General features: G+C 40.3%; 1 protein-coding gene across 1 annotated transcript in view; it reads left to right on the forward strand.

Moving 5' to 3' along the window:
* Window positions 1-2,460: 2,460 nt before the first annotated feature.
* LOC103470631 (transmembrane protein 132C-like) overlaps window positions 2,461-23,250 on the forward strand; it is a 160,593-nt gene continuing 139,803 nt past the window's right edge. Inside the window, exon 1 of the mRNA XM_008419240.2 lies at window positions 2,461-3,506. Within this exon, the coding sequence (XP_008417462.1) occupies window positions 3,368-3,506 (139 nt within the window). The 5' untranslated portion in view covers window positions 2,461-3,367. The remainder of the gene's footprint in view (window positions 3,507-23,250) is intronic.

The raw sequence follows: 23,250 nt of genomic DNA on the forward strand, positions 1-23,250 counted from the left end.
CTGCACGTGCCTGGGTACTGGTGCCTATCTCTAGCAGTCATTTGGCAGAAGGAGGTGTGAACCCTGGAAAGGTCAGGTCCATCACAGCACCCATCAGTGTCAGGTGATGCAAATTAAACTCATACCAGGAACCAAATTGCAAGCGCTTTAACTGCCTAGTTTAGCCGATCTCCATTCTAAATGTTCAAATGTATGTCTAGTGCATTTGAGATATTAATGTCTGGTATATTTGTAAATAAATATAACAAGTAAGTGTTATATTTAAAAACCGTTTGCGGTCTTTAAATATAACTGTATGGTACAAAGCACATCTTTGGCATTTCCACGTAGTATGTTCGAACTCTTGCAGATTTTTCCAAGGCGTGAGCGACTTCAAACCTTTCTTTTTGAACAGACATCAAAGGACAGCTTGCCGACTTAGAGGCGCAGATCTAAAGGAAGCATATGTGAAGACACAGTCCCATTTTTTAATTTTTAATTTTTGGCCTTCCATCATCTCCAAAAGCTCTATTGTCTTTTCAAAATTAACTCCCGTGTCTCTGACTGCACGTCTCTTCGTGCACAGGAAGGAGACGGAGACGGTGCGTGTGAGCTTTTACAGCAGCAAAATGTGTTGATAATTTAGCTGGGGAGATGGACTTACCATGTGCCGTGCTGAAAGAGGGTCAGCTTTTTTAACGACTTGCAGCTACAGACCATGTAACTAAATCCACTTGAGTTCTGCTTGGCACCGGCTCGGCTTTCCGGCAGCTGAATGGGCCTCAGTGTAGCGTGGGCTTCATGGGCTTTGACTGAGTGTCGGGCTCTGGAAGGGGGGCGACTTTTTGGACGTCTGTCAGCCTTTGCGTAAGTGATGTTCCAGTCCATCATTACCGCGAGTGAAGTGACAGCTCTGCATCAACACACTTGTTCCCCGCACCACCTAATGCTTTTTGCAGCTGTATAAGAGGAGCTGTTGTTTCCAGGAACAAATAGCGCACATTTAGGGGGAGGTAAAAGCCTGGGTCCTCAAGGAGGAAAGTGGGAATTTGAAGCAAACCAGCGAGAGAAGCCTAAAATTAGAATAAATGCTTTGGCTCTAAATAGGAAAGAGCAGAGATTGACTTTTACAGTGGCTTGCGATGGTAGTCATTTGCCATTGACTATTTGAGGTTTCGTCAGGCTGCGACCAGAAACTCAACGTTTTTTAAGAAGTTTCCTGTACAAGACCTACACATATATAAAGTGGGAACAAAATTATATGTGGTTTTCAAGAATTTAAAAAGAAAAAGTATAGACTACCTATTTATTCAGCCTCCAGAACTGCTGGTGATTAGAGTCCATTTGTGTGCAATCAAATCGCTCACTGAAGGTACTTTGCTTATGAGAGCTTGAGAGAGCATTAATCAGGGAATTGTCAAAAGATGACTGAAATTTGTCAAATAAAAAAAAAAAAGGGTGGGCTGCTCACACAGGCAGCAGATTGAGCTTGGGCTGTGTTGCAAAGAAGAATGGGCAAAGATTTCAAGCTCCAGATGTGGAAAGCACAGAGAGACGTACTCCAAGCTGTGATATAAGCAAAAGGAGGTTGTATTTCACACAAAACTCCCCACAAAATACTTCAAAAGCATTGGGTGGCTCTTGCTAAAATGTGAATATGCTCAATGGGTAGGAAGACTTTTGCACAGCACTTTACGGTCAGGTTACATTACACTGAGTACAACACCGGCAGACAGCAATGCCGCCATGAAAACACATCCTCGGAAGGATAAGGCTCTGGGTGACTCATCCCATGTTTTTCTGTATTTAGTGTTCATGGATTATTCTTTATCTGTATTTCACCACAGCATCTGGTCTGCTTAAAAATGAAAAAAACAAAACAAAAAAACAAACAAACTCTGAAACTCCTAGTTTAATCAGTCAACAGATTACAGTATAAACAACCTTACTTACTTCAGCTTTTATGAATCCATACGTGACAATTCCTTTAAAAAAAATTTATAATAATAATAATAATAATAATAATAATAATAATAATAATAATAATAATAATAATAATAAATAAACAGGAATAAAGCAGACGTGGTTGAGACGTCTGTTTTCTGCTGTGAGGATGAACAGAGAGGAGTGGAAAGGACTAGCTCACGTTATGTAGAAAAGAAGGCAACGTGGCTGCTTGTCTTGCAGTTCGATTTCTTTTGATACCACCTTAAAATCTTCACATTTTATTTGTTTCAGTCCACAATCTCCGCATACATACATGCATGCTGCAGTTCCCACACCGCACGGGGTCGCTAGTGACTGCCAAGTGGTGCAGTCATGCAATTGGTTACACATGTCCGATAGCAACTTTTAAAGTCTTTTTTCATTTTGGACGCACATGGGAAGACACTAACGCCACAAAGACAATCACGCACTTCGAAAGTAAAACTGAAAAAAAAAAAAAAAAAAAAAAAAAAGGTTTAACGAAACGAGTGTTTTCTGCTACGACTAGTCCAAATAGTTAAGATAACAGTTCTCTTTCTTATTTGTGGGATCTGATATCCCCGAAGTGGAAGACGCCTCCCATGGAGCGCCGCTGGCAGATGTTGTCACCACTTCCTTCCCCTCTGCGCTTCTCTCTGCGCGCATTGGACGGGGCTGGCAGCGCGTAAGCTCCCGACTCTGCAGACTGGACTCTATCTGTCCACATAAACACAGAAAGATGAAGCCTTCGAGTCGGACTTTGGCGAAATCCAGGAACGACCCCGGAGCCAAAGACTAATTAGGACTGACAGAGGAAAACACTGGCTCCGGTGCGCGCCGCCGCCGCCGCCGCTGTTGCTGCTGCAATCTGTTGTTGGAGTTGCGCGCGAGAGACTTTTTAACGAAACGACAGGTTGCGAAGGCGTGGACGTATGCTGATCTCGAACTTTTTTTTCCTTTTAATTAACACGTGCACGTTTCGGGATGCCTGGTGCCTCAGTTTGGACTTTACGCACTTCGCCGCAAACAAGTTAAGGATGGCGCGTAACATTCAAACAAACTGAACATCCAAAAAGGAGGAATTGAACATTATTTTTCTCTTTAGTTATTTTTTTCTCCTCGGGATGAGTCGGATGATGTGACAGACTAATTGTGAACATGCATCCGAGCAGGATTTCCTTCATTGTTTTCGACGTCTCCAAGAGTCATGCGGAAGCTTACGCTCCAAACATGCTGAAAAGGTCGACGCAAAGCAGCAAGTTTTCGTTCATGTGATTCATGAATTATCGTTATTATTATTATTATTATTTTAAGATCAAATCAAGCCTCGTTCAATTTCGCTCAGCCCAGCTTCCGCGTGTGCGCACAAACACCCTGGACGAGGCATGGCACTTATCCCAGGAAATACCCTTTTGAATTTTTTATGGATGTCGGATGGCTTTATGTGTTTAAACTGAGACATCTGGACATGCAGTCACATTTGGAGAGGAATTCCTGCCTTTCCGCAATCCAGAGAAACATGTTGCACATCCTGCTGCTGCAGTCGGTGTTACTTTGGGGCGGTAAGCATCATTTCACTTTATCTGCCTTTTCTCTTGTGGTCCAATGTTCCAATTGTGGATCCCACTAAGGACACACAAAATGCTGTCAAAAAAAAAAAAAGTTGATAGTACTGTTCCCCCACGTATGTGTGGTGAAGTGAGACTCTGTTCTGGAGGGTCAATATCTTACCAGAGACACACAGGTTGCAATGCATTATGTCTAAATATTTTCTCTATATAAATCTGTGCTGCATGAATGCACACCCTGTCAATGGAGTTCACATCTTCTCAGTCAGATCTTATGAAGTTGGTTTCATGTGCACCTCTCACCCACAGCAGCTCTGACCTTAAATAACATTTTTCTCATGAATAATTCACCATGACAGAGATTATCTGGTGCCACAGAGTCACTCAGGCTTTATTAACTCCTGGCTTCTCAAATCATTTCAGCAAAAAAAAAAAAAAAAATCACCTCAGATCTAAACTGTTGTATAAGGAAACTTCCAGCTCAGACAGACCTCGACGCGGAGGCAGCAGCTGTAGGCAACGATCTGCTTTTAAGAGTTCTTGCCAACGTGAATGATTAGGCTTAGGCTGGATTTTGTTTGTTTCAAACCAAGTGACATTGCACCAGTCAATTAGTGCTAGAAGCATGAGAACAACAGCATCTGTTTTGGCTGCTTAGCTGGCTGCATGCACAGCAGAGATCTGAGGGCAGCTGGTGGTCTGGCTAATGAATCTGTGCTTTCCTGTGGGAGAAGGCTTTGACTTAAAAAGGCTTCTTGGGAATATGATCCTCTCAATTAATGTGATTATTTCTCCTCCCGATAGTACCTGACTCTTCAGCTTTCTTTGTTATCAGGATTCAGACATATTGATGTTGACATTTAAAAACAACAACAACAAGAAAAAGGTTGGTGTTTTACACTGAGACCTCAAGTACTTTAATTGCTCGAATGCCTACAGCTCTTCCTGCTTCCGCTGCTGCTGACTCAAATGGACAAAATGCTCATATAGATTCTCTGCTAGGATTAAATGATGGGTTTTCTAAAAAAAAAAAAAACATTCTCCAGCTGAACATTTCTAAACATTTCATCCACACCTCCAAATTTGGAGTTTAATTGACGGGACCTCTGTTTGTGAAAGGCACGTGATTCATTGCTTTGCTTTGAAAAGTGTGGCAATGATGGCTGCCTAATGCCAAGGCCCTCTCTCTGTAACCAGATGCGGCGTGATCCTAATTGAGCTTTGCTTGTCACAAACCCCCAGGGTCCCACTTCTCACAGTAAAAAGTGATGAAAATTGATAATACGGAGCAGGAAACGGCAGGTTTGCTCGAATAATGTTGATGCAGCATAATGAGGCCGTAACCAGGCGGAGGAATCTGGCAATTTGGACAACAACAACAAAAAACCCTCTTTGTTATAAGAAGCAGAAATGTTACCAGGGTCGGTGAGTTAGCATTTTTTTTAATTGGGTAAAACTTTCTGGAGTAAGATTAATAATGTCATTCCAATTAACCAAATTACAAATAGACCTATTGTGTCCCCCTATAAGGGACATATACATTTTGTTCTGGTATAAATAAATGAATACCTAGGTGTATTTTGTTGCTGTTTCATGGGATATATTAAGAGAGAGTGGTGCATATTAGTTTTGAGGAAGGGAAATGATGTATACATTTGTGTTTTCTTTTTTTTTTTTTTTTACAAATGCAAATGTGGAAAGTGCAGCATGCATTCATAACAGATCAATTTACTCCAATACCCCTAAATAAAACCCATTGCAGACATTGCAGATTCACCTACTGCAGCCAACTTTTGTTGATCTTTAATATCAGTGTAGACACAATTGTCCTGGCCTTTTGGCGATGGCAGTTATGGGAATGCACAACCTGTTGAAAGACTTAAAAACATAGAAAAAGTTTTAAGATGAAACGTAAAATGAACTGGAATCAGTGAATAAAAGCTGAAAAAATATCTGAAGCAAGAGTTTGAAACAACTGTTCAGACTGTCTCCATTAATTCTGATTGATATTAAGGTAATTTGCGAAGCAGAATGGGAGGGGAATCAGTCTCTAAAAGTGCAAAGCTGGTAGAGACATATCTGAGATGACTTGCAGGAAAAGCTGGTTCTACAAAGTATTAACTCAAGTGGGAGTGAATACGAATGCATACTTTTCAGATTTTTATTTTAGAAATATAGAACGTCATGCTTCCTTTTACCTCTTCTCTACGTTATGTTAGTCTACCACATAAAATGCCAATATAAAGAAGAATCCTATATGTCTGGCAGTGAGACATCTCAGCGGTGTTTTCAGGAGGAACGTCCGCTATCTTCTCCCTTTGCCTAACCCTTGAACCCGAGAAGGAACAAAAGTGGAGTGAAACCAGTCTGCGTTGTTACGTTGTTATGTCTGCAAGACCCATTATGTCTTCTTGTGTTTCCTTTCTTTTTTTTTTCTTCATCATTAAGAATGTAGAAAGCTAGGATTGATTCTTGAAGTGTTGGTGAAATTTGTGCACTTCACCTTAATCTTAAAATTAGCTGGAATTTTACAATTTTTTTAAGAAGTGGTTTTTTAAAGAAAAATCTAGAATTTACCTATTTTAGTTCTTCAATTGACCTAATATTTAATCAAAAATACAAAAAAGTATAAACTAAAAATAAAAACAACTTTATGATGCATATCTGAGCTAAGGATTTTTAAGTTTAATTCAATTAAATTCAAAACACTTTATTAATACCAGATGCAGATGAAGCAACTCATCCTCAAAATAGTAAGCTTTTTATAGAATCTCCTGTTGCAGTCAGTAACACAGAGAATCTGATTAGACCTCTGAAGATACTCTCTTGTTGTATAACAGACTTATAAAGAGGATGCTTAGGGTTGCCTGTTATTTTCTTGCTTTTATGAAGAATCCAACGTTCCACCATCATCTCCAGTGGTTCCACAGTGGTCTCCAGAACAGAACCAGCCTTCTTTATCGGGTTGGTGGGTCTTTCTAAGTTCCTGCTGCCCCAGTGGACGATGGCAGAAAAACTTACCATCTGGACTAATCTTCCTCAGTCTGCTCTGTCCCTTCTTGCAGACAGCTTTATTGTTTCACCTCCAGTCCAGTCTGTTGTCCAGATGAACACTGAGGCATTTATACTCAATCATCTCCACTTCTTTTCCTGTGACGTTTCTCTTGAAATCTACAATCATCTCCTTTGTTTTGTTTGTTTTCAGGATAAGATGATCGCTTTCACACCGCGCCACAAGGCGGTCCACCAGTTCTCTGTACTCGTCTTCTTGAGCGTCTCTGACACACAACCAAAGCCTGCAAAGTCGGGTGTAGAGCTGCAGTATGTCTGCAGATTAAAGGAGTCTGTTTTGTACTTAAGTTTAGCAGTTTACAGAGCGAAACGGAATGGTGGGAGTACAGGCCCCTAATGTGGTGATTCTGTGCTGCTGACCACCCGGTTAGACACATGACCCTTCTGTCTCGCAAAATTAAGTCCGTTTGTCGAATAGTCATTAATCCAGAAGATTGCCGAGGCCTCCACCTTTATCTTCTGGAGTTTCTGAGAAAGCAATTAAGGCTGAGTTGTGTTAAATGCACTGGAGAAATCAAATAACATGATCCTCACAGAGCTGCCTGCTTTGTCCAGGTGATAGTGGGTTTGTTGAAGCAGGTTTATGTTTCCACTCCCACTCCGCAGTGATAAGCTAACTGGAGGAATCCTGATATGCCCTTGTTTGCTCACTCAGGTGGGCCAAAAGGATCCTCTCCAGGACCTTCACCATGACAATAGGCTGGGCATTGTCAATGCAGTCAGCAGGGCAACACCGATTAGGTACAAATGAAAATAATACAGTTTAAACACTTCAAGGCCTACAACAATATTGGTGAACAACAAAATATATTGGTTGGACTCAAATACGTTTCATAATCTGGAGGGTTTGATGTAAGTTGATGTGCTAAAGATGTCACCTCTCATCCCACGTTCTTGTCCTTGATTTTTGAACATTTATTGTTGATCTAGAAAAAAGTGAATATTCACAATCAGATGGATTTTAACTCTGCTGTAGTTTAGCATTGATATCTTGATATTTGTTGCACAGAAGATGGAGTGAATGAGCATCCTCTGTTTTCCAGACACAATCTGTCAGGAGCTTCTGGGGGTGATGTTCACAATAAAAATGTTCGGTTTTCATCATTTTTCACGGGACAAATTGGCATGTACTGGTGCATTTCATGGAAAACAACAGTCATTCTTTCAAGTGACATCATCCCTGAGAAACTCACATCTGGATGGTTCTTCTCATAGACTGAACCGACAGCAGAGCTGCTCTGGCAGCGCTGCTCTGGCAGCGCTGCTGCTGCTACTGCTGCTGCTGCTGCTTACAAGATGTAAACTACAAAATAAGTTTTTTCTCTTACCATTCCATTTGGGTGGCGGAGCGCACAGCGTTGTTTCTGTGTCTGACGTAAAGGTGCCACAGATCTTGACATCGAAAAGCATAGAAAGGCTGTGTGAGGTACAAAGTACAAAGTCGACTAAGTTCGTTGTTGCACCCACGAAAAGGGTTAGGGCGGTCCAGAAGTTGACCTGAAAAGGCCAAAAGCATGGCATGCTACTCAGACTTACTGAATATTGAACAGATTGTCTTTTTGCATTTTCCTCACACTATGCAGATGTTGAGAGGGTTTTCTCACACAGACCAACAGCTGGCACCCTAACAGTTGCTTTATAACAGCATTACCTCAATGCGGCTGATCGGTGGTTCTCCTCTATTGTTCATGACTATTTTTACTTTTGCAATTGAAAAAATTTCCACATTGCTGAATTTGTGTTTTTTGTGAACCACTGGTAGAGTTAAGCGACAAGCAGCAGAGGGGCAAAAACTCCAGTCACCCCAACACTTTCTTAATGACTTTAAACTGTAGTAACATTATAACAGCTCCATAATTGTGTTTAAAGCGTCCATTATTATGGTTCATCACCTGTAATATTAACTCAATTCATGATGGCTCCCATTAAACTTGGCAGTTCAGGATTGTGGTTTCAGAATCCTGATCTGTGATTAAAAGATTTTATTTAAAAACTAATAAACAAGTTGATGAAACACCTAGTTGAGATGAACTATGAGCTGGAACGTTTGGACGATGAGCACTTGAGCAGAAACTCTGCTCCAGCTGATATTTGCATTTCAACTTGACTGTGTCCCGCTGGATGTGTTTAACCCAAGTCCAGGAGGCGTCACATGAAACCACCACTCCTAAAGTCTGTTTTGCACCTTTGTCAGCTCATCAGTTATGCTTGCATCAAGAGCAAAGGCTTTTATGAAAGTCTTGGCTCGTGCTGGATGGACAAATGCAAAAGCTGGGCTTCGCTTGGTTATTTACAGAACAGAAAACATGAAAAGAAGAGCAGAAACCCCCCAGCTAGGTGGTGTTTTTTTATCAAGGCTATCTCACAGCTGCGCTTTGAGCTCACTTTAATGCACTTTTGAGATTTGCCACCGAGGACACTGATGAAAAGAGGCATATTTTTTCCATGTCTCTGGCCTGATTTGGCGCAGCTCCGGTGGTTGTGGAAGTTTCCGCGAGGTGAGGCCAGGAGAGAAAGACGCGCCCCACGTTCTCCGCATACGATGTAATTTCAGCTTCATTTCCGCTCTCCGCAAATGTTAACTTGCTTTGCGTTAGTGTGTGAGACTGTGCATTTAAGTTTGCTTAATGAGCATTTTTATGAGACGCACTGAGTAGGTGGACATATCTAAACAGCTCGTAGACTCACTGTAACGCTGCTTAAACTTAACTATGTGTGGGAGGCATGCATTAGAGCTTCCTAATAAGAGAGTCAAAAGAGGCTTTTTGCCCCCTGCAAATTCAAATATCATTAGTGTAATGTCCTGTAATATTTCCACAAAGCTTATCTCCCCCCTCTGTTAATTGGCTCCCAGTGACTGCTATGATCTCACATTCAATTTAATGAAATTTCACAATTAAGGGAGTTGAATGGGTGGAAATTGGAAGCTTTAAACGGTGCAGTGTGTGTCTGCGTTGCTGTGCTCAGGCAATATTGGCAAACATGCTGATTCAGTGCTTGTGTGTTCTCTCATCAGCTGTATCTGGATAAAGGGCCTCAGCTTTATACATCTGGTGGGGAGGAGTTGGAGGGGGGATGTGCTGGGTGGCTGGTGGGGTCTGTCTTACGGCCAAACTGTCTCCTCGGGTTCTTTGCGTGGCGAAAACACCAGAGACCAGAAACAGCTTGTGCCAGACTGCAGACTGCTGCGCTGTCATTTAAAAAAAAATTAAATAAATACACACGCAATAAATCATTGTTAATCATGAGCTCGGGCCGCAATGACAATTTCAATTTGGACCGAGAGCTTGTTAAGCTTGCGTGGTAGTGGGCTAAATGCTGAAGTGATTGCTAACACGTGAACAATGCTCGCATGCTGATGTTACAGAGTTCTGCCGGAGACGGTCTGTGCAGCCGAGGTGACGTGCTATGAGCTGCTTTAATTGTATACGATGCTAAGACTTCAGTCACTACGTGGGAGCGACTGAAGTGTTGTGAAGGTTTGTGTGAATAAATGATATCGTAATAACAGATGGGCTGTCGAGGTTCACTAAGTTTGCCTCAGTAATTGTTGAAATGTTCACGTTATCTAGCTTATACTTAGAGCACCGAGACACAGGTCAGAAAGAAAGAAAAAAACAACAACACATTTTTAAAATATGAACTGGTCCTGGGAAATATAAAAAAATATATATCATTGAAATAATTAGAGGGTTTGTGAACTACTGCGAATTCCTGTTGTAATCACTTGATATGTATTTCTCTCTTCCATCTTTCTATCTTCCTGAGGACTTTGCATTGACTTCCATTAATGTTTCATCCATTTCTAAAGCCTAGTTTTGACACGTACCATAAACATAACAGTACATGCCTAACCTTAAACCTTTCCTAAACTCAATTCACACCTTAGTCCTAATCCTAACCTCTAACCCAAACACAGCAATTTTTCTTGCGTATAAGGAGCAGTGGACTTCACAGAGTAGTATTTGTTGGAAAACAGGCCTTTCAGCATTCATTAAATGCTAAAACACACACTCACACCTATGTGCACATTTGTGCTTGCACATGTGTATGCTGGAAAGACACAAAGAAAACTTCATATTTTCATCATTTCATAATTTTATTTTACTGGTAATATAACCATAGTATACAGTCATTTGACATATTTTACGTTGAATTTTAAGAAGCTCTACAGTAAAGACTATCACTAAGTTCCTCTGATTTATCGCCATTGTATACTACAATTTCAGTATGTGAAAAAATAAATATCTTGACAGTTCCTTTGGCGTAACAGTAAAGGAACTGTCCAAACCTATTCCCCTTAACTTATAGGTTTGGAATCATTGATCTAACCAACAAGTGACTCTGCTGTCACTCTGCTAAAGGTATAATACCAAGATAGGAAAAGTTTACGAGCAGCACGCTCTTCACACACAAAATCATAGGTTCAAATGTGGACAGCATGAAATCCCTATCCAATTCTCAGGATCAGATTTAAATTAAAGTGCGAATCAGACTCACCATTAAAGATGTAGACGGATGTTCATTCTGCACTTGACTCTAGAAGTTTGCTGATGGCTAGTAAAACGGAGCAGCGTGGGGCAGCGAAGCAGTCAGACAAATCAACACAGAAAAAGCAGACGATGACAGAAATGTTGGGACATTGCCACGTCCTTTGAGTAAATAACATAAATACATTAAAATCCATTAAGAGCACAAGGACAGAAATGTCTAACAATGATGGAATTGGGCGGACGTTGGGTAAATGGAGCATAAATGGCCTTTTATATCAAATAGCCTGGGGAACCCTTGAGAGACCCTGCTTGTTCCATAACAGCCGGAACATAAATACACCAAACAAGCAGTAATGAAGAATCTACTATTTGAGTTTTAAGCAATGTTGGGTGATCTGATGATCATATGCACAATTTTCACCTCTTTGATATGAACTTCGATGTTCCTACCAGTTCTTTTGCTCAGTGGGCTTCACCATAAAGGCAACATGGTATATTTAAAATATGAGAAGGCTTCAACCCCCCCCCACCCCCAGAAAATGTCATGTTCCCCGCTTCCTTAAGATAACGTAGCTTTTCTTTTTTTCCCCCTTCATGTAAATGCTTTATCTCTTTTACAAGACTTGAACATTTTCATTGTGTGTGAAAGGGAAGGGAGATAAAAACGGAGGTTTCACAGAATTTATTGTAATGCGCGAGCTACTGAATCGTAGGATATGCACGAATACCAGAACAAAAAGCGGATTATAGTTTTCTTCAATAATGCATTAATAAAATGTCATTAGGCTCTGAGCTTTCTCTGGGAAACAAGAAGTGCAAAGGCAGCACTGCACAATATTAGATATTTATGTAATATATCCTGCATTAGGGCTTAAGCCATGCGAATTCACTCCAGAACTTAATTTCCTTGCAAGAACACATTTGGAAATTTGTGCAAACATGGAAAAATGTTACAACCTCAATGACGATAAAAATCATTTGTGTATATATACAAAGCCATTCTTCACAGGGAAATCTACATAAATCTATTGGTTAATGTAAAAAAAAACAAACTGCCATGACTGCATCAAAAAGGATGCAACGTTTGAGCTGGTGCTACATTTCAGAGGCGTCGGCCTTATGGTGCATTAAGAGGCAGAGATCTGACAGGTACACACTGTCATGGCCCATTGACTTCTATGTGGTGTGGCTGATTGATTGTTGAGAATATGTTCAAATGGGAGCCGTGCATCTCTTTAGGATTCAGAGCGGCGTGCCCATGCAGGGGAAAGATGATGAGCACCTTTAATAAAACTACCCATAAATTTCGACTTTACAAAAAAAAAAAAAAGTGTTGGTTTTGTGTTTTGAGCTGCTCTTTTTTTTTTTTTTTTTTTTTGGAGAACCCTTCGTATAGATTGCTTTAACCTCCCATCTGTGTCAGAAACCGGAGCTGCGTAGTGGAAAAACGTTTGGCAGGTAGAGAAGTGCTTTTACCGCAGAATGTCTCGTATACTGTAGCTCCAAGCAAAGTATTTGTTCCAAGCAAAGCTGATCTGGGCTTTCTCTTTAATGTTGCAGTAGAGAGCTGCTCCAAACTGGACCAGCTGTGGTGGTGTACAGTTAAGATCCTTCATTATCCCCCCCCCCACTATCCCAGCAGCTTGCCACCGTGAGAGCGTGAATGGGAGAACGGATGTAGTGCAGAGCGCTTTAGGGGGGTAATCTGGACTTGATAAAAACGCCACACAAGTGCTGTCCGTCTACCGTTTACCAACGCAGGTCGGTGCTCGTTATCCAGCGAGAAGTCCTTTGCTGCTTTGATTTTTAAAGACAACACTCAACAGAAATGGCTCATCAGAATAATCATGTTTTCAGCTACAAGCACGTTGAATTCTAAGTGACCTGAAGCGTAGTTTGACCATTGGCGAGATGGCACTCGATGTAATTGGTATGCCAGCTTATGTGTGTTTGTCTCCAATCAGCCTTAACACAATCACTGGTTCCTAATCAGCGGGAAAGTAATGGCCACCACTGAGTAGCTTTAATCAGCACACAAGTTAGTCCGGCAGGAGTGGCTGAGTGTTAATGAAGTCCCTCGTGTTGGTTTACGGAGTCTGGATGGCTGTATTTGCAGACAAAGACCACAGAGTTTCTTGCCTGGTATTTGTCTCGATCTTGGAAAACCAAAAAAAAAAAACAGATTTCTTTTACTGCTGTCACTTCGCCACGGTCGAGCAGAAACATTTGCTCCTGGGTGTTTTGGCAGCCAGACTGTTTATTCAGCATTGTTTTGTTTGCCCTGACAGAGGACAGCGAGCTTATGGTTGAGGATTAAAGATGTCCAGCTTGAACCAAAGCGATGCAACAGCCATGAGTCATTGGTCCTGTGGTGATCGGCGGTGCTGCTGCAGCCAGGAGGGGCGGTGCGCTCTGTTTCAGCGTCCTGCAACAGTCACTATCTGTGCCTGCAGATTGGGTTGTCGACCCGGAGGCCCTTCATTTTCACACTAATTGGAAAAAGCAACCTCAGGCAGAGACAGAATGACCCCAATGATAGTGAAGGATTAGCCTAAAAAAATGTTTAATTTAAATAAAATTGGCAGAATTTAAATTTATTTGGGTTATATTTATATTACCTGTTATGACCTAATAGTGAGCGTGCCGTGGACTGAAATATGTCGTCAAACTAGTACAGACGTTCGTCCAGGATGGGACATGATGACATCGGCAGGTCTAAATATTTGGGTTTTAGTGATATGATGACAAAAGTTTCTGGTGACACATGTCAGGTAAATAAATAGATAAAAAGGAAAAGAGGTGATTCTTTTCCATTTTAATAAAAAACCTGACAGTTCAATTTGAATGCTATTCAGCGGCTGCTTCCTACTGATAAATGAAACTACAGAAATTAGGAAGGACACAAATTCCTTTACAAAGCAGCTATTTCTACTCTGAAGTTACACAATTTATTAACAGACTGGAACTGCAGCTCTTTTCTGTGAGAATTAGGCCGATTAAACATCTTAAACGTTTCCAGCTGTCTGGAAGATTACTTTGAGTGTCAAGTTTGAAGTCTTATGACCCAACGGTGGTCTTGATGGAAAATTTGGAAAACGAGGGACTTGGGGTTACAATTCTGATGTTTATCCGACAATCTGCGCCAAAACTTTTGGGATAGAACGACGAAGGCTGTTTGAATTAGATAAGGCCGTTTACTTCCTGGGAACCGTGAGCATTTCGTCCTCAGTGGTCCTCAGGCCTGTCTGATAGTTGTCAGACAGTGATAGTTAGACAACTATCACTATCTGACAACTATCAGACAGTGATAGTTTTTAACTAAAACACTTTTTGAACAGAGCTGTTTTGCACATTAAAAATGTTTTTAACACAGGCCAGAATTATGACTTAATGAACATGAGTATTTAACCCCATGATGGTTAATCATGGATTGTTGTAATTACAAGGGAATAAAGCGATTAACCTTCGTTGAGCTCATATTTTGTCTTTTGTAAGTGATTCCAGTGTAGCTGGAGGTGGTTTCGTATTTCCTGAACGGCAGCATGGAATGTCAGGAAAAACACAATTATTATAAGGCTAATATGCATTTTGCCTATGAAATTGAATCTAGCAGGACACGAAAACAGCATAGTCTCTTTAAAAAGATAAAAGAGCTCAAAGCTGAAAGGTATACAAAAATGAAAGAGAGTTGCAAAACCATGTCTTTTGCTAATTATAAGGCATTTCCTTCCATTTTATGCCTCCAACCTCTAAAGCAACCTTTTTTTTTACAATATCTTTTGTTGCATTACTTCACATGCCTCTGTTTCGATTAGATACAGTCAGGCATACTAATAAACAGTTACAGTGTCTCAATGTTTTATATGTGTGGCAACCAAACTCAATATTGACCTCACCGCTGCTGTGAGACGTCGTATTTTCCCCCCTCTTGGAAAACCCAACTTCCAAGTAAAATTGGGTGCATCAGATGTGACTTGAGCTCAGACCTGATCCAGTCTATATTTCGCAGCCTCCTTCCGTGGCTCCACTATGATTTGTTTTGTCAGGTCTTTTTTCACTAAATCTTTCTCAATGTCGTAAAGCGATTGTGTTCGGGAGAAAGAAAAGGGAGTCTGAAAGTTCAGAAATATAAGCTGGAAGTGGGCTGCTGACTGTGTCAAAAGGTGATAAAAACTTTGACCTTAAACGTTACGGGCTGCCGGTGAAAGGAGACCTGCTGTCTGTGTGTCCTAAAAGCACGCGTTCTGTTAGCACAGCAAAACTACGCAGAATAAATGTATAGAAAAAGGGAAAACAGCCAACCTATCACTTCATATAAGGTCCATGTGATTGGCTCCGATAACTGCAGCATTTTCATCTTTGATGCTCTGGATAAGTGTGAGCAGGCAGCTTGCGGGAGCTTTTCAGCCCCGCTCGACTGTATTTGATTACTATTTGCTGCCTAGTTACGGCTTTTTTTGTACGTTCTCTCTGAACCTTAAAGACTGTTGTGTCAAACCTCTGTAATTAGATGTTCTGGGAGTATGGCGACTGCTGGAGCTCGGAGTGATGTAATCCGTGCTGCATCCTTAATTGTACATCTCATGAGTACGATGGCTAATTTAAGCAGTGAAAAAAATAAAATAAAATAAAATATGACCTTCATTGTTTTTTTTTTGTTGGGTTAAATTTCTATTCCGCAGAGCGTTTGTACATATAAAGCAGTAAAAATATATACTTTATCACATGTATACTGATAACCAGCTTTGTTGCATCAAGCATTGTTTAGCCAAAAACAGCACAAGAAATATGGCATCATTTTATCTCTATATGTTTAAAAGTATATGCAGTGGGTAAAAAAACCCTTAAATGTTACATTGCAGTAAACTCACACTAAAAACTGTAAAAACACAAACAACAAAACAAATTTTTTATGTTAGTACTTTATCTCGGTGGGGGAAATAATCATAGATTTTTTGCATGTTTATAGTGTTGAAATAGCTTTTTTTCAGCATCTCTGTTTTATCACATCTAGCTTGAAGCTTCAAAAGTTGAGATCTTTAAATATTTGGAGGTGCAGATACAATTTTAATAGCACAAATGGATCACGGTTGACTGAGACCATTTTCCATTTAGAGAATGTGTGTGTTTTAGTAACCTAATTGCTGCTTGTGCCACTCTTGGCGGCAACAACTGTCATTAACCATTTGTGATAATTGGCAAAGAGATCTTTTACCCCAACTGTGGAGGTTTGTTTTTTCAAACTCATCTTTGCAGAATGACTTTAATTTTACCAGATTAAAAGGTTTTTCAGGCATGAGCAACCTGTTTAGAAGCATTTCAGAAGGTTTTACATGCAACTGCAAAAATTTGTATGTTTGATTATTTTTAGCCATTCAAAAGGGGGCTTGCTGGTGTGCTTTTAATAACTGCATAACATAGGAATGTTTTTGCTTAATGTAAAAAAACAACAACAAAAAACTAAACATTCTTATGAAATAGACTTTATAGAGGCATCCAGTCCTGATGAGTAGACTGTTAGGATCTCCACACCAGTTTGCTGCTGCCACCCCACACAGTCGGTATGGAAACGGAAGAAATGAAATGCTGGGTTAGTTTTACACCAGACGTAACAACAGGATGCTTACATTTCATAAGGCTTAAATCTCGTCAGTCCAGGAATTATCAAGAGTTTTTTGTTCGACAAATGTCAGATGGGCCTTTGGTTCTTTTGGTCCAGCAGTTGTTTTCACCTTGTAACCCTCTCAGGATGCCATTTGTGCCCAGCTTTTTTTATTGTTACTCGATGAACACTGACCTTAACCGAGACAAGTGAGGCCTGCAGAGATTTAGATGTTGTTCTGTTTTTTCCTTTTTTTTTGACTTCCTGGTGAGTCCTCAATGTGCTAACTGTGAATCACTTCAGTCCCAGCGCCCTACAGCCAGATCCACTTAGGAATTGGATTTGTAAGCATTTTCTGACTGGCAGATGTCGATGACTTTGCTTTGCAGCTTTTGTGTAAATTCTTTACCACGGTAGAAAAGTGTTGCTTTTTAAGACCTTTTTTTTTCTCCTCCCTCATGGTGTTAGACAGGTTCTATTGAAATGATTTATTCATTTTAGAGACAGGAAATGAGGGTTGAGTGTGAGGGTAATCACTATTCATTTATGATTTATTAACAGGAGTTACATTTTCACATAAGGACAGGTTTTTAACTTAGGTAATCTGTGATGAAAAAAAGTGCTAAGTGTGACAGGAAGCTAAAAAATAAATCGGTTTGGAAAACCATGCTTTTTCACTGTACTGTAAGTCAGGAACTGGATACATGTAAATTGTTACTTGCCTCAACTTGCTGATATCTAGAGGCAGAGCAATGATTAAGAGATTTATACCAGCTAAAACTGTGACAAACAAGGCTGGACAGGGATCATAAGTTTATCTTTCCACCACACGCAGCGAGCAGGATGGCTACGGGGCACAATAAAATCTGTAATGCTGACTGATCCAGTTGTTAGAGGCTGGTATAAATAAACTCAATAGAATTGCGAAAAGAGTGGCATTTTAGGGTCACCAAATCTCCATAACAACTTATTTTTAGGCTTTTGTATCTTTTTTTTTTATATATATATATATATATATATACTGTCTACTGTTGTATGGCAGTGTGTGACATTCATTCAGAGACATATTGAGGATCTTATCAGTATTTCAACAAGGCCAAAGTTCGATTAAAAGAGAACTGCATCTGATAATATTTTGCGATCTGACCTGCAGGGAGAGTTTGATTTCTGAAACGACTGGCTTCTGCGAAAGAAAAGGCAGACAAAAGACGCAATACGGCTCAATACACAAACTGAGACAAAAATCGAGGAACTATTGCGGGGTGCTTCTCTCGCACAATGGCTTGTACACAGTCCATAAAACCTGAAGGTTCGGGAAGGAGGAGAAGTGCATCTATTACGCCATAAGCAACCAATCTCTCACACAGTTTCACAGAGGGAACTGGAAAACACGTGATTTATATTCGCCATATCTCTTTATGTCGTGAAATATAGAGTTACGCTGAAACAACTCAGCAATGTGGGATATGCAAAGTGCCAGGAAAAGCGCGCTGAAGTGGGGTTTAATCATATTAATGGCATCGCTGTGCCTGAACTGAGAGTACATGTTTATACGGCGCGCACCGGTTAGACGTTTTCCCGCACCGCTCCCGTTCTTTGCTGAACTGTTCAATTCAAAAAGGTGGCTTTTCCTTAAATAAAAATCAATCAATAAAAAAAATAAATAAAAAAAATCAGCCAACCTTCTCAGGCAGAAGCCTCTGTAATTGGGTTCGTTAAGAAAGCACTCAATAATTAAACGCCGAGGTGAGATCCGGATGAAACAGCTAAATTAAATGGAAAAAGCCACGATTTCTTATTCATTTTTTCTCTTTCTGGTCCTCATTTTTTCTTTTTTTCTTTTCCGTGTGTGTGTGGAGCAAATTGGACCAATGACAGATTTTGGTGATATTGCAGATGGGATATGTGACATTTATTTGAAAGCTAATTACCCAAATTCTCCTGCTGACTTCCAGCTGCAGCTCACATATTTCTTCATTAGCCAGCTCATTACTCTTGGAATACCTTATAAAACAAGAGGCGGGGGTGTTGGGGAAAGTATTCGCAAGGCTTGTCCTTTGCCACCACAATAACATTTTTCCCTCTTATAGGCTTAACATTTTGCAGTGCTCTCAACAAATTAAATCACTAGAATCAAAGTTCAAATGCATTAAATCGCACGGCTTTATTCCACGGAGGACGGAGGGCAAATTACAGTGCTGCCAGCAGCCCCAGGAAGCTGTTGCGTGTAATTAGGAAATGTTCAGGGAGGTCAAGCTATTGCGTGCCAAACATAATCTTCTAGCATATAATATTTTATCGTGAACCGCCTGATTTATGAGCCGAAGTAGATGTGCGCAGGATTTCCAGATAGCTTTACTGCTTTATCCTTGGAAGCGCTCTGACATCTGCTGTTGAGTAGAGGCGATCTCACCTTGGAGAAGTAATGCCGATAACCAATCTGGGATCACTTATTCCCTCTCCTGATTATGTATTGTTTCAGATTGTTGATTGAGCTTTTAATTTGTATGGGTTTTTTTACAGTTTGTGTGCAAAAAAATTAGTCTGAGAAAGTTTTTATTAGTAAACAGAAAATCATGCTGCTTTTGTTTACCGTATTCCCAACTGAACATTCAAGCCGATGATCTTTATTGGGTGCGTGTGTGTGTGTGTGTGTGTGTGCGTGTGTGTGTGTGTGTGGTTGTATTTTATGCCAAAAAATACATAAAGGAAGCAAAATGAATTTTAGGTCACGACAAATTGCTAACAATATTCTGTTAGTTATAAGAGCTTAAAAAAGTGGGCCGTCTTTTGTTACCGGGTTTTTCAAGGATAGTTATTGTCTGCACATTTCCACTTTTTAATTTCTTGCAGTACATGTCTTTTTTCCTTTTTTTTAAAAAAATCTTGCCAGCTGTCTACAGTTTTCAGGCATAAAATTGTTCAGATTATGGTTTTTATTTTCTGCCTGCAGACTCTTTTGTCCAGAGTCGTGGGATAAAATGCACAAATAATTGATTTACACCAAAATCTTTACGAGCTTACACGCGTTTACAGCAGTATTGCAAGCAGTTCACAACAGTATTCATACAACAGAAGAAAAAGAAGACGCGTAGATAATGGTTGTGATGTATAAATTGTGTGATGCGTGCATTTCTCCCCAGTCACACAGAGTCAATACTTTGTTAAGCTGCTTTTTGGGGCAGTTACACCTGCGAGACATTTGGGGAATCACTCCACCACCTTTGTACATATAGAGACTTCTTTGGAAGATTTGAGCAATATAAATGCTCAAATCTTGACGCATATTCTCAATTAAATGTAGTTCTGGGCTTTGACTGAGCCATTCCAGCAGATTGATATGCTTTGAACCATTTCCATCTTGACTCTTGACCTGTTGGAAGGTGAATCTCCTCCTCAGTTTGAAGACTCTTACGGCCTCTAATGTTTTCTTCCTGGATTGCCCTTTGCAGAGCTTCGTTCTGTCCACAGAACGATGAAGTTTAGTGTACTGAAGGTGATGTGCAGTGTTTTATTAGTTTACATGTAGCATATTGGCCTCAATAATTTTTGACATAATCTGAACCAGAGCACCTTCTACCACATGCTTGGTCATATCATTAGATTTGATATGACTTTATTTCAGCGACAGCTTTTTTTTATGCTACTCCTCCATAAAAGACAAAGTTAGCATGTGAATGCAGAACTAATTATTGTCTTTGTGAAATATTCTCCCACATGATCTTTGCAATGTGTGCAGCTCCTCCAGAGTAACTCTGCACCTTCTGCCTGTTTTTATAAAATACTGACTAAATATACAAATAAGATTTATTAGATTTGTTGCCAAAAACGTTTTAAAAAGCATTTGTCCTTTTCTTTTATCTTTTGACTCCTACATTACTTTACTACTACATGATTACGTGAAGTTTTCAAAGTTAAAGCAATATGAATTTTGCCTGGCAGTGTATTCCTTCACAGTAAGGTTTTGTGTCATGTATGTATGATTACTACCATGGCCTGTAGTTTGACTGTGAAAGCTTCTATAAATACTAAAATGCTGTCATTTACTTGCCCATCCCTTCTGTTGTTTTCGGACTAATATTGGTTAAGCAGAAAAAGAAAAATCCAGCATGCAGTATGTTGAGGATTAATTCAGACTTTGAGTTTTAGTTTTGCCTGCAGATCAGCTCTCCTTCCAAGGAATCTGTTTAGAACTAAAATCATAATTAGGCTTCTGTTTTGTTACCTGTTTTTTTTTTTTTCTTTTTTTTTTTTTTTTGCTAACACATTAGAAAGCTCTCTGCAGCCCTGCTGGCTCAGGAGAAATTGACTGGTCTTTCACGATCCCCACACACTAGACTGTGTTTAGTGTGAGCTGCTGTCAATCATGGAAATAAAGTTCAGCTTGGCACCTGGACAGGAGGGCTTTGAATACAAATTATGTTCCGCATTGCTTGTTAGAAAACTTTTTTTTCCCCTAACAAACAGTGCATTTCTCTGCCTCAAAAATAAAAAAGAGAACATTTTGCATCGAGTTAAGCTCTGTAATGGCAAGGTTTCATTTTTAATGATAGATTTAAGGGTAAAATCTCAAGTTGCTATAACATCTGCCTCCAAAGCGGAGAGAGGCATTCTGGGGTTTATGGTCCTGCTGTGATCTGCAAGAGGAATGAAAACATTTTCCTTTTTCTGACTTTCGCCTTCCACATCAATGAAGCATAATGTGACCTCTGATGGCTGAAGTGAAGAGCTATCAGAGGGTAATAACTTCATTACGGCCCCTCGTAATGTTTGAGATATGTTAAGTGGCAATGGAATGTGAATGTGTTGTTCTCAAAGTCAAAGTGTTGGCAGCAAAAAAAAAAAAAAAATGGACAAGCAATACGATTCAAGCAAATTTGACAAGTGTCTGTCAACAGTGATGCAAGAAACATGGGTGAATCAGCAATGGGGTTCATGACGATTGTTGCTCATTGGTGGAGACGGGGAGTTGAATGCTGCTTGTCTGTGTGGTTGGATCCAACAGACAAGCCTAGTGAGGCTTGCTGAGGAAATTTGTGCTGGTGCTGACAGAAAGGTGCCAGAATACACAGCATAGGGTGAATAAATGAAGTATAGGACCGCATAGCTACAGATCAGTCAGGATGCCCAAACCAACCTCTGTCAGCTGCTGAACAAGAGGCATCTGAACATCAGAACTGGACCACAGAATCACATTTGTAAGCTGGTTGTGTGTGTGTGCGYGTGCGTGGGGGTGTGTGTGCGTGTGTGCGCGTGTGTGTGTGTGCGTATTTGCTACTTACCTGGGGAACACATGACACCATGATGCAATATGGGAAGAAGACAAATAGTTTGAGGCAGTGTGACATCCTGGGCAATGTTCCACTGTGAAACCATGGATCTGTGTGGATGCTGATTTGACATCTACCGCCTACAGTTGATTTAGTGGCGTCTTCTAACTGAATAACGCAAAACAAAATAGATCAGGACTGCTCTCAGGAGCATAATCACCGGCTTGAGTCCCGATCGAGCATCTCTGTGATGCATTGGGCAAACAGGTCCGGTCCACAGATTTCTCGTCTCACAACAAACAGAACTTAAACGATCCTAAAGCACACCAAGAGCAGTCTAGTGGAATGCATTCCTTGACAGGTCAGGGCTATTTTGGGAACAGCACACTGTTAATGTAGGTGGTCGTCATGTTATGCCTGACAGATGCGTCTGAAACTATATGGTTTTGAAAACCATTGCAAATAAAGTGACAAAGTGGTAGGTGTGTGTGTGGTTTGATGGCAATGCAGAAAGAATGGGCCGTAGCGGTTTTCTAACTCTCCCCTGGTGAATTGTGGTTTCTGTGACCTTCTGTCAGGAGGAGCGCTGCAGATTTCGCAGTCGGACATCAGGGAAAACAGGGTGGGGTGTTCCGTCAGACCGTCAGTTCCCAAAACCACACTATAAAAACCTCGTAAAAGTCCAAGCATTGCCAATGGACCACACACGGGGAAAAGCTCACAGGCTCCAATAGAACTTGTTTCTCTTGACCGAGGGAGTGTTACTGGAATAAAGAGGTTAGTTTATCTGATTTGATCCAGATTTAACAGCTTTAATGGTCTTCCACACCAGTGAACCAAAATGAGGAAGTGAGGCAAATACCAATAGGAATACAGTGTTGTGTAAAGTTTTAATTTATTTTTACTTTTAAGGTTTAATCTACTTTTGGCCATTTATCACCATAATTTGTGGAAATACTTAACTACAGCAAAACAGGAGGTGATACAGATATGAAATTTAAAATAGGAAGAGGCAAAATGGCAAAACAAGGGTGCAAATCAGTAAAAAGTGCAACTTTCCAACACCCTATAAAGACTGTCAAAACAACTACTTTAAAATGTTGCTCATCTATTAGCCTCCTATGTCTCTAAGTGACATAAATAATTACACGTTTCTGTGAAAACATGCATTTTGTTTTATGTAAATGCATTCAGGAATAAGTTATTTTCTATTACCCCGTCTCTGATTTACCAGATTTGTGAAACATTTTCACCACAACCACCACTGATTCAAATAAAGGTCCAAAGGGAGTCTAAAAAAA

This window comes from Poecilia reticulata, linkage group LG9 (assembly GCF_000633615.1).
Source record: "Poecilia reticulata strain Guanapo linkage group LG9, Guppy_female_1.0+MT, whole genome shotgun sequence".
Lineage (NCBI taxonomy): Eukaryota > Metazoa > Chordata > Actinopteri > Cyprinodontiformes > Poeciliidae > Poecilia > Poecilia reticulata.